Here is a 12,478-nt window from a genome sequence, read left to right on the forward strand (position 1 = left end):
CACAGATATGATTTTGTTTTTATACACTTGTTGATTTATAGACTTTTTTTTACATGAAATAGTGATTTTTAAATATATGGGGACTTCTCACCTGTGAGAAACATCGCATGTTCCGGTTGCATAGAATTGTGAGTCTTAATTGGCAGTTATATAAGGCTGAAGTAATTCGCCTGTGGTCTGTGGGATCTTTGCACTTCCTTAAATTCGAAGTGAGTAAATCGAACCGACTCTGTTCTTCAGTCATAAGATTTTGTAATTCTTTGACTAATTTTAGTAAATCCTAAAGAAATAAAAGAGAAAATAACATAATACAGAGAGTAACTTGATCTTGATGTTATATGATAAGTGATATTTAGAATAAATGAACGTCCCCGTAAGCAGGATTGCCCCGTAGTTTAAAGAAATACTCCAGTGTCATGAAAAAAATGAGACGAAAATTTTCGAGGCGTTTGCTTGTCAGCATTTTGAATCGTTAATAATAAATTTGACAAATTTAAAACCGTTTATACTATATTTATATAAACAGTAAAACTCCTCTTAAGTCATCCCACAGATGTGGTCACCTCTCTTCTACGGCGAATAATGATTATGTTTTATTTTAAAGGCGAATTCCCTTTTAAATAACTCCCTTTTTTACGGTCACCCCTCTTTTACGGACGAATTTTTTTTGTCCCGCCGCACAGTGGTCCAAATCGGGAAATTAGCTGGAAAAAAATAAAGTTTTTGCTTCGGAGAAAAAAACCATATGGGTGTGTAGAGAAATGTCTGGTGCATCTCGAGGTGATATTTGTTTACATCGGGGGGGGGGGGGTTCCGGGGGGTCAAAGGAGGGTAATGACTGACTCAGACGGGGCTCTCGCCGAAATGTGATGAAGAGCTTAACTTCCCTAGGTTATCATTCGGTTGCATTTGAGTGGAACTATTAAATTCTTTTTGCTATTCATTTTTAGTTCTTTGTCCTTTTCGATATTTTCCAAGCTCCGAGTAGAGGAAATAATTTTCGTAATTCGTCCTTGAAGTTTGGATTATTTTTGAGTAGTTTTGAGCACAAAAAGTGAGTTATAAAAAAAGTTTAACTCTATCCAATCGTGAAATGTTTTTTCGGATGTTCTACATGTTGTTGGTGAACGTTTTGCATTATGCGTAGCCGCCCCTTTTTACGTAAGAAATTTTTGAAATGGCCTTATGTGTGACTCGTCTATAGTTGTTTGACGTTATTTGCGCTAATGGTGGGTTGAGTTTGCCTTTTAAAAAGTCTGCAGACCTGTTAATCCAATATATTGATGAAAAGTCGAAATTGGAACATAGCCTGAAAGTCAAGAGTAGTAAGTTTCGTTTGAAAATCAAATGTTTCATCAGTTTCTTATCAAAAAAGTGGAGATCTAGTAACAAGACCTCGACAAAAATTCAGCATGGTTACAAGGGAAAATAGCTATTCCATCCAGTCCAGAAAGATCGGAGCAGACCTCAAAAGAATTTCGAAGATAGGGGCCCGAGGACCAAGGAGGCAAAAATAAAAAATCTCTTGGAAGAACATAGAATCAGCGAGTTGTGCTGTGCAGCATAAGCCAGTCTTACATCATCCGGCCAACGTACGGTCTCTAACATGAAATAGATGTCGAAAAATGTAGAGAGTTTGCAAACACTACTGCAAAGCTTTATGTGCAACTTTACAGTTGGTTTTACGTGCCAGTTACTGTTCACAAAGTTTTGGTTCATGGTGCAGATGTTGTACAACATTTGCTACTTCCCGTTGATCAGTTGACGGAGGAAGCACAAGAATCCAGACATAAAGACTATATAAGCAAGCCGGAGAATATAGATCAAGAGAAATTTCACGTCAAACAACTAATGAAGATTTGATGTGATGAACTATCTTCTTATATCATCAGATCATCTAGTATCTTCTACACTATCTACCAATAAGTATTTGGACACCTATGCAAATGACGATATCTGCGATCCTGAGATACGTCAGGCCCTCCGCCGGTATATATCGTGTAGGAAACAACATCGGCATTAGTCGCATGCAAGATGCCGCGCAGTTCGGAGCTCTCTGATTTCGAGAAAGGTATAATTATCGGGTATCACAAAAATGACCGATCCTTAAGGGACATATCTGGCGAGCTGAAGTACCCAAAATCGACAGTGGCCTATGTGATTAAGAAGTGAAGGTGAGCTGTGATTGTCGGAATTTGCCCCGAGTCGGCAGACCAACGAAACTGGGAGATAGAGACCGACGGGTGCCGTCCAGAGAAATTCGGAAGAACCGCACCCAACCGATGGCCCTCATCCGCGAGGAGTTTCAACAGGCATCCGGGAGTATTGTTTCAATGAATACCATCCGTAAGGAAGCACATCTGATTGGTTTTCATGGTCGTGCTGCTGCCCATAAGCCTTTGATCACAAAGTCCAACCGCGTTGCTCGGTTAATGTGGTGCAAAGCACATCGAAATTGGACCGTAGATCAGTGGAAACGGGTTCTTTGGAGCGACGCGAATCAAGGTCCACCCTCTACCGTTCGGATGGCAGGGTCTGGGTCTGGCGTCTGCCTGGAGAACGTCTCGTGCCAGAATGCATTGTGCTAACAGTCAAGTTCGGCGGAGGTGGAATTATGGTCTGGGGGTGTTTCTCCTGGTATGGACTGGGACCCTTGGTCCCCCATTCATGGCTCAACGCCGATGCCTACTGCACTATTTTGGATGACAATGTGATTTCTACGTTGTGGCAGTTTTACAGGGTGGACCCCTGTTACTTCCAGGACGACAATGCCAGCTGTCATACTGCGAGGTTAACCAAGGCTTGGTATGGTGCCAATGGGGTTCATCGAATGGACTGGCCTGCCCAGAGCCCAGACCTGAACCCTATCAAGAACCTCTGGGACGAGTTGGATCGCCGAATTAAGGGGTGCCCTATCCGTCCAAAATCGGTGAAGGAACTGACATGTCTTCTCCAAGCCGAGTGGAAGAAAATACCACTAGCCGTCACACAAGGACTTGTGGAAAGTATGCCCCGGAGGGTTCACGCTGTAATTGCCTCTCGTGGAGGCTCTACCAACTATTGATTTTGAATAAAGTTAGTTTTTCTTTTCTGTCACAGGTGTCCAAATACTTATTGGTAGATAGTGTATAAGAGAGCTGAGCACAAAAAACTGCCCCAAAAAAGGGAGCATTGCCAAAAGAGGTTTTGACTTTGCTGCAATTTAGCGAGACAGAAAAGGGAGAAAAAAGCACATCCTCAGAGTCTTACAGTGATTGACACTACGCATAAGGTGGGTGCATTTTAGGTAAATTTTTAATATGCAAAATTACTGCACATAAACGTAAATTAATTCCGAGAATGAAATAATATATATTTTTAAGTGTTTGTAGACTTGCGAGTATAAATTTGTAAGTATTTAATAATAATCAGCGGAGTTTGGTTGTTTTTTATGAAAAATTTCATTCCGATTTGAAATGTTCAATCGGTGATCAAGCCCCCAAATCATAGATTTTGTTTATTTGCACTGTTTATTTTTAATGTTTTGTGTTATAAAAGAATAATTTATTATTTTTTTGAGTGAAAATCTTGATTTTTTACATATTAAACTTCAATTAAGTGTTCCCCCCAGTTTTCACGGCAGTATTTTGTTTAGAATGTGCTTTGGTATTACTATTATTTTTTAAATATTATTCGTGATAAATATGAGTGATGTATTATTATTTTGGAGACAGTCAATCAGAAAAGTAGGAAACATCAGTAAAAGATGGAAAGATTAATTAGAAATAAGTAATTATGTCATTGAAATGGAAAGAATTGCAAAAATGTAGAAAACGTAGTAATCATGCCAAAGTAGTTTTAAAATTACCAAACGTTATTATTATTCAATTATACTTCTCAGCCTGCTGTGTTGATGCCTATTTTTGATGTGAAGCAAAAAGAATTTTTCAAAAATATTCATTAGTTTTCGAGAAAACATTTTTTTCCTCCTAAATTTGCTATATTGACCACTGTGCGCCGTTGTATGCAGGGTGGCTTGAGTGAGGGTGCAAGCGGTGTGGTGCATCCGGGCTGCGGGTTGTAAGGGGCGGCAGCGTAGACTTCATTCAGACTCCGAAATCTTTCTTCAAAAACTTCCGATTGTAAAAATTCACGCTTTTAAGAAATATCTTGAAGAGAAAGATGTTGTGTAAAAACTTGAGAGAACAGACAGGGCCTGGGCAGTACCATCTTAATGCATGGGCTCATCCATTCACTGCTTGGGAGCCTCAGGTGCAGAGACAGGAGCCTCACATGATAATGAGATCTTGTAAACATTTTCGAGATTAAGCATGCAAGTTTGTAAGCAATTACTTCTTGTTACATAGGGGGGGGGGGGGGCTTCAGAAAAATCAATTAGCGCAGGGACCCATGATGTTCTTAGGATGGGTCTGGGACCATAATACCAGAAACAAGAATATACTCTATCACAAGGGTCCCGTATGCATTTTGATGCCTTCACCTAGTAATTTTTCCATATTTGTCATCTGAAGATAAAGGAAGAGAATTTGGCTTCTCAATTGTCTGGTCCCTGGAGTGCCAGAAACTTCTTTGAAATAAATTTTTAAAACCCTTTCCCTATACATTATCTTTACAGGATAATGATGGCTCATCAATAAAACTGTAATGTGGATTAAGTTATCTCTGGCATAATTAAGAACGGTAGAATAATTCTGGACCGAAAACCAAAAAAAGTTTCTTTGACAGTTTGGTCACAAACGAGACATATGGTCATGCGCATTTCGTTCCGTAAGCAATGGTATGGGAATTTGTTCTAAAAAAAATCAGGTTTATTTCAAACTCCCCTAGACTGGAGCCCTGTCAGACTCCCGCCAGGGTCGTTTTTAGAGGTGGCAAATGAAGCTTTACACTCGGGCGGGAGGTAAGCTAGAGCCTCCCTGCAGTGTCCGTAGAAGACTAGAAATAAATGTGATGTAAGTGAAGCAAATAATAGTACTGGAAGAGCAGTGAGTGTTGAGTTATTTTAGTAGCGACATCTATTTAAGATAGAAGAGACAAGTGATTTTTTGAAAATTCAAATTACAGATATTTTTCATTAAGCTCATTTTTCCGTGAAGATAGTTTATTTCTAACCATGTATAAAAGTGTGTGCGTGTATGAGAGGTGAAAAAAAAGATTTTTGTCAAATTAAGGAAAAATGGTCACTGGTCGTTTAAATGATGATTTAATTTAAAATTATACATTGATGATCCACGCACGAATAAGATCCAAACTTTGGTTTAAAGAAGTTTGGCTTTTTTTGGTGCATATGCACCTTCGGATCGGATTGGAAAATTTGGTTTTTATTCGGTTTTGGTTTTCGGTTTCGAATTTGGTTTTTAACTTAATTTTTATCAGATTTGCAACTGCATATAAGTTTTTTATCCATTATAATATTTCACGATCTCTGCATGTTTGGTATCATTCGAAAGAGAAATAATGTAGTTTTGTACAATCATAATTATTATATTGTTTTCATTTATTATATTTTCTTGTGAGTGATGAAAAATTTCTGCTTAAAGGCGCGTATACATTAGCACGCCGATCTTGTAGCGCAGTGGTCCTCAACCTGGGGCCATATGGCCCCTTGTGGTTCTGGGATATTCTAGGGGGGCCACGGGAGAAAATCAGAAGAAAGGTGAGCCACGACAGCTGGTGAAGGGAGTCATAGAGAGCTGTGAAGAGAAAAAGCTTTAAAAGTGAAACAAACATGGTTGAAAAATATTACTACTTTCAGAATTCATCAGATCCGTCCATAGAACCAGGTCCATCTTAACCCTTGGGTCTATGTGGGCATGACCCGGGTCTTCATGTCTATAATAGGGGGGGGGGGGACTGCACTATATGTGATCTGGTACTGTGATTTTTTCATACGTAAGCTGTTACTTCCAGCTAACTATGGAGGGCCCCCATAACAACGGTTGATGTGATGGGAGGGTCGATTTATCGTGCAGGTTCGTTGGATATTACACAGACCGTTTTTTACCATATAATTTGACTCCTGGGAGAGATGATAATCCACCTTTTGAATCCGTGCCTAGCCAGGATATTCCAGAGATTGATCTAATGTATTAAAATTTCATTCATAATAAATTTAGTTTCGATTAGACTAAATTTTCGATAAGTAGAAAGTATCTCATTCTTGGATGAGGATAGAGGGTTCTCTGGATAGGACGGGGTGGGGGGGGGCACGGAAAAAAAGTGATCCATGGGGGGGGGGGGGGGGGGCATGAGCTGAAAAAGGTTAAGAAACACTGTTGTAGCGCACGACCCCCTGGAGCGGTTCTAATCCGCTCATGGGTACACAAACTTCACTTGTGTTCCTTTCTTTCCTTTGTGTTCGTTAAAAAGATCGATTCCAGGTGGGTCCAGTAAAAACCATAGCTCCATGAGTAAAAGCAGTCAAGAATCGTTAACAACACTGTACAAATTACTAAACAACCGATTGCGAATGTTTTCATTGCATGATCCGCGCGCTAATGTATACGCGCCTTAACACGCGGGATCCAAGATATTATTGTTAAGCGCATGTTTTAGCTCATTCAGCTAAAACACCCTATATAATTATTATTGTAAAGAGCTGATCATTGATCATTTTTGTCGCACCACGGTCATTTTCTGCACACGAGGGCTAATTAGACCGGAACCTACAATTTATTGCCGATTCCGAACGGCAGGCTTGTTTTTTATACTCGTCGAGGGGTTGGTGCGCTAACCCCTCGATGGGGGACTCCCTGCGGTAGCAATTTTTGCTGCGGTCAAGTCGCCGTTTTTTGTTGTACCCCTGTGTCAGGAAAATTTTCTGACAAGGACAAACTGGGTATCGAACTCGCGACACCTCTAAACATCCTTTGGTACTTTAGGCGAGCATCTTATCGACCGGGCTACCGCGCCCCTTTGTAAAGAGCGTGTTTAAGTCTATTTGAGCTAAAATGCCCTGTATAATTGAGTTAATAGTTCTTCGTTACACCAAGGAGGCTGAGTTATATTCCGATAGCCCTGCATAATTCAATCAGAATCGGAGGCTGAGATAAAAATTCGATTTTTGGGCCGTGCTATAGAAGAGAAAAAAATTTTAATAAGAGAAAATATAAAAAAAAATTAGGTAAAATATATATATATATATATATATATATACTACAGGGTGATTCAAAAAGATGGGAAAAACTTTGAAAAAAAGGTGATAGTACACACCAATACAAACAATTATCATCAAAGAATACGTGGTCTAACATGAAACGCAAACTCGCTAGCGCGTTTCGAAATAGCCGCTCCGCAAGCATTAAAACGGTATTCCTGTTGAAATTTATCGGGAGAAAAAGAACACCATGCATGCAAATGTAACCTGGGGAAGGAGAAGAAACCGTGTATGAAAATCTGCGTCACAGTGAATAAAAGGTGCAGACGCCAAGTGAAGTTATTCCAGCGTGCAACCGTTCTAACAGCTGTAACGTACGGTATAATGGCGCACTATAGTAATACTGAAAAAGCAGACATGCATTTTATTTACGGAGCTGCAAACGGAAGTACCACAGAGGCAACGCGAATGTATGGTGAGCGTTTTTCGCAAGTCCGAAAACATTTGCGCGCTTGCATCGACAGCTGTGCGAAACGGGATCCTTTCTTGCTTCCCGGTCTGAGGCAGGTCGGAATGCTAGAACAGGTGTGGAAGACGAGATTTCCCCAGGTTACATTTGCATGCATGGTGTTCTTTTTCTCCCGATAAATTTCAACAGGAATGTCGTTTTAACGTTTGCGGAGCGGCCGTTTCGAAACGCGCTAGTGCGTTTGCATTCCTTGTTAGACCATGCATTCTTTGATGACAATTGTTTGTATTGGTGTGTACTATCACCTCTTAAAGTTTTCTCATCTTTCCGAATCAATGTATATCCTGTATATAATATTGTAGACAAGACGTTATTTTAATAACAAAAAAAAATTCAAATTATTTCAATGATTAGTTTAAATGTTACAATTTTTAACTGAACATCAGCAAAATCCGGCGATTCCATTTTAATCTTCTCCGGGCTTGAGGGGCTAAAAACACCCTCTATCACGTTTGCTATACAGATTCGACTACACATTCTATGACCAAAAATGCTTGTTTTTAGATGTCATTACCTCTTAAAGTTTGTCCCATGAATTTAGAATCATCCTGTGTACGCGTAAGTTATTACAACAAATGGGCCTAAAATAAAATAAAAAAATGTAATTTTTTATGAACAAAATAAATAAGTTCTAGAATGTAAAAATGAAAATATCTTTTTGAAAAGTTTAAGAGGCACATATATTAACGGCATACAGCAATATGGCCGAAATGGATTCGAAACAATTCATTCAACATTTTGAGTCAACACATCTACCAAGCGTGATAATATTTTTTGCGGTATATGTGTGTGAAAAGTAGTGTTGTATCATATTGTAGTTTTATGATGTACATATTCTGAATCTAAATGCATTAAAAAAAACTGCCCTTACGAGCTTCTGTAGTCTTTCCAGGTCTGTTGCATTGGTCTTCTATGAGTATATGAGTAGGATAAATTATATATCCATTTCAATTTTATTTACTGGATAAATATAAATAAGATCACCATAAAACTAAAACACATTGAATTTCATACCTTTGAACACGGTAATTATAATTAAAGCCTATTTGGCTGTTACCTATATCCATTGAAAAATTAGGGATGGAGCGAAAAATGCAAATGTCGATCATTAGCGTAATCAGTAAGAGATTTGCGTTGCGCATCTTTCGGTACGAGGAGCGTGGGAGTTATAGCTTTGAGAGCTCAGTACGTGCCCAGAAATTCTAAATCTAGCTTGATAATGTTTTCTATGTGTTCGGTTACGAGAAGGTCATTTCGAGAAGCTCCATTAGGCGATATAAAACCAGGTGGTCAAGATATGATGTAAGCGCTTATTTTTGAAAAGAAAATATGTTCGTTTTTGTATATATTTGTATCCCGTCAAAGTGTAGGTGCAATATTTTTGATCCATGTATTGGCATAGTATCTCGGGGCTAAATTTTAAAATTTTATTGTTTTTAAGTTTTGATTAAAGTTTGGGACTCAAGATCTTAATAAAATTTGCTAGTTTAATAATAATTAGATAAGATTTTTAATGGCTTTTAGTCATAAGCCATTAAAAATCTTTTCTTTGATTATAGATATACATAATATCTCAACAGCTGAATAAAGCATTTTTTTTGTAAAATAACTTATTATGCATTGTTTTTTAACAATCGAAAACGTTAAAACAGATCTCTCAAAATAGTTTTCGAGAGCTAATATATTTTTGTATTTATTTTGGTTAACATTGTGTTTACATTTATATAATGTGAGAGATATTTTCTTCTCAATACTGTATATTATTATTTTTTTGGTAAATATAAGCAGGGAGATTCTAAAACAATCAAACCGATAGAAGCTGTGTAATGTGTTTAATTTTAATAAAAGGTATTTAATTAGAATTAACGTCATTTTTAATGGGAGTATTTACAGCATATAGAGAAATTATTTAAATATAGTGTTATGAAATAAAATAAAGGTTGAAAAAACCTTTTCTCGAAGAGAAAACCGAGCGCTCTAGGCTGGGATTTTTGGTAGGCCTATTGGTCAGGAATTCAGACCCGTAACTAGAACTCTCCTCGAGGTCCCGAGTTGAATTGTTTCCCAGAAAAAATGTACGCTCATTTTGTATAATAATAACCCTTTCAAGGAAGCCCCTAAGAACAAGTCTGCTCCGCGGACCCTAGAAAGCACGCTACGGCCCTGCCGGAATTATCACATTCAGGGCTGCAACTAGGAAAGGGCAGAGGGGTCTGGCAACCTGGGCGCTGGACTAGGAAGGGAGCTGGGTTCACTATTTTCCCGTTCAAAATAACGGTGAGAGGGGTGACAAAATGGGTACTGCCCCGGGTGACAGAGTAAGTTTTTGTTTCTAGTTGCGGTCCTGATCACATTCCTATCTCCACAGTATATTTACAATGTAAAAAAAAACATAGTGGGTCACATAGGCCGCAAAGCATAATTCCGGTCCATCCCACCGGAATGGAAAACTTTCAGTCCCACTCTATGTGAAGATAATATGAGAGAGTGATTGTTCACTAAAGAATTTTATTTGCTTGATATCGTGAGTGGCGTATATACAGGAGGGCTTAGCGGGCTACAGCCCAGTGCGGCAAGTTCAGAGGGGCGGCAGATTTGAGGAATGAGTAGCCAAGAAAATTAGTAGAATGAGAGAAGGGTGGCAAAATTTGTATAACCCTCGATAAATCCACCTCTGACTAGACAGCAAGGGAACGAGGTCAGTGAGTGACAAAAAAAAGTGACCTAGGGAGTTTGTAAGCAAATGAGTGAGAAAAAAAGTGACCTAGGGAGCTTGCAAGCACGCGAGTGAGAAAGGAAGTGGCTGAGTGCGAGCAAGCATGTGAATGACCAAACGAGTGACCTAAAAGTGAGAGGAAGACAAGGTCAATGATTGACCGAAGCAGTGTACAAGAATGCGAGTGACCGAAACAGTATGCAAGCATGCGAGCGACCAAAATAGTGTGCAATACTAAATGTGTAATAATACTAAATGTGTAATAATACTAAATGTGTACACTCATAATACTAAATGTGTACACTCATAATACTAAATGTGTACACTCATAATACTAAATGTGTACACTCATAATACTAAATGTGTACACTCATAATACTAAATGTGTACACTCATAATACTAAATGTGTACACTCATAATACTAAATGTTGTATTATGAGTCATATAATATAATTTGTGAATCATAATTTATGATAGCTTCGATTCAGAAATTAGATTATACGTAGGCTGACCATATTTGCTGGAGAAAAATACGGGACATTGCCAATTATCGCCAAAAATGATATCAAAAATAAGTAAAGTCACCAACTCATACTAAAATCACAAAAAAGTCGCCAATCGCGGGAAATGAAGCTCCACTTCAAATTGCAGTGAATTAAAAAAAAAAAAAAAAACATGACAAATGTGTGAGATGAATATTCTTGTTTGTAGTCGTAATTATATCGTAATGTAATTTCTGAGTTGGAAAGATAATTTCAATCGTTGATTTGAAGAATAAAAAGTCAAGTTGACTTCATTAGAAATACGTAAGAAACCGGGACATTTTTGCAAAAAAGTCAGGACATCAAAACACAAAAAAACCCTGGGACTGTCCCGGAAAAAACTGGACGACGGGCACTTTAATCATACGAATAGAAAATCTTCTATCAATAGGATTACGAATTCGATTAATTAGTCTGCGATTGAATTTTTCCAAATGTGGGTAAATAAATTAATAAAATAACTGAAATAATTTTGTTTCGATTGAAAAAAATATGTATAACGCGCGTATCTCTTTACAACTTACTTTCATGTCTAGATCTTTCACTAGTTGATCAAAGACTTCATCATCGCATTCCACCAACTGCTGGACATCACCGAGACGAGATTCTAGTGCTGCCATCTAGGAACGATAACAAGCACAAAAACTTATGGTGATTAAAATACACTAACGTAATACAGTTCGTACAATACATTGTTGCCGTGATTAACGAAGATAATTCGTTCTAGAACCACATTTGATGAATGAAAACAGGCCCCAGCCTGTATGGTGACTTATGGCCCGCGTTAAGGGCCAGGCATCACCTTAAAATTCTGATTCTGAAACACTATTTCCCGTAGGTTTCTATACAACATGGGGGTTCTTAACCTTTTACAGTCGCGACTCAAAATCAACACGATCAACTTAACGACCCGTCGCGTGCAGGGCCGTCTTAAGAGTATCATGGGCCCCCGGGCCAATTTATTTTTCTGAGGCCCTAACAAACAACTTCTCGAAAATTTCAACCAGATCTCATTTTTGTGAGGCCCCTCTTCGCTTGAGGCCCCCGGGCCGTGCCCGGGTGGGCCCATGCCTTAAGACGGCACTGGTCGCGTGTGTCTATTTTCAATTTAAATACTCTAAATAAAGTATTTCTCATAGAGAAATTGCTTATTTTGCGAAATTAGTAAAACCAGGGCCGGCTTTATCAGACGTGGGGCCCGGAACAAAAATAAATTCGAGGCTCCTCAGCCCGGAGGGGAATCGGTATCCAAAGATTCATGCATTACCACGGAATATACAGAAAATCCCAGAATTAATGTGATAGAGAAAAAAAATCCCAGAATGAATGATTGAAAAAATCCTAGAACTGTAGAAAATTCAGAATTAATTGATAATTTTTGTCGTACCACGGTCATTTTCTGCACACGAGGGCTAATTAGACCGGAACCTACAATTTATTGCCGATTCCGAACGGCAGGCTTGTTTTTTTGTACTCATCGAGAGGTTGGTGCGCTAACCCGTCGATGGGGGACTCCTTGCTGTAGCAATTTTTTCTGCGGTCATGTCGCCGTATCTGTTGTACCGCTGTGTCAGGCACGTTTTCTGACAAGGAC

At 38.7% G+C, this 12,478-nt stretch overlaps 1 protein-coding gene across 3 annotated transcripts in view; it reads right to left on the reverse strand.

The window, feature by feature from the left end:
• The window catches only part of LOC149085534 (uncharacterized), a 106,005-nt gene that overhangs the window by 53,644 nt on the left and 39,883 nt on the right, over positions 1-12,478 (reverse strand). For 2 of the 3 annotated variants that reach the window (XM_089233598.1, XM_089233597.1), the window contains 2 exons: positions 11,409-11,504; positions 92-280 (listed from right to left, as the gene is read on the reverse strand). In XM_089233598.1, coding sequence (XP_089089724.1) covers positions 92-280; positions 11,409-11,504 — 285 coding nt within the window. Of the gene's footprint in view, positions 1-91; positions 281-8,139; positions 8,207-11,408; positions 11,505-12,478 lie in introns of those variants that run through there. The other variant, XM_089233600.1, reaches the window with a different exon arrangement.

This window comes from Pholcus phalangioides, unplaced genomic scaffold (genome assembly GCF_987345545.1).
Source record: "Pholcus phalangioides strain wild (caught in Gottingen) unplaced genomic scaffold, Ppha-v1.0 ptg000007l_1, whole genome shotgun sequence".
In the NCBI taxonomy this organism is placed as follows: Eukaryota; Metazoa; Arthropoda; class Arachnida; order Araneae; family Pholcidae; genus Pholcus; species Pholcus phalangioides.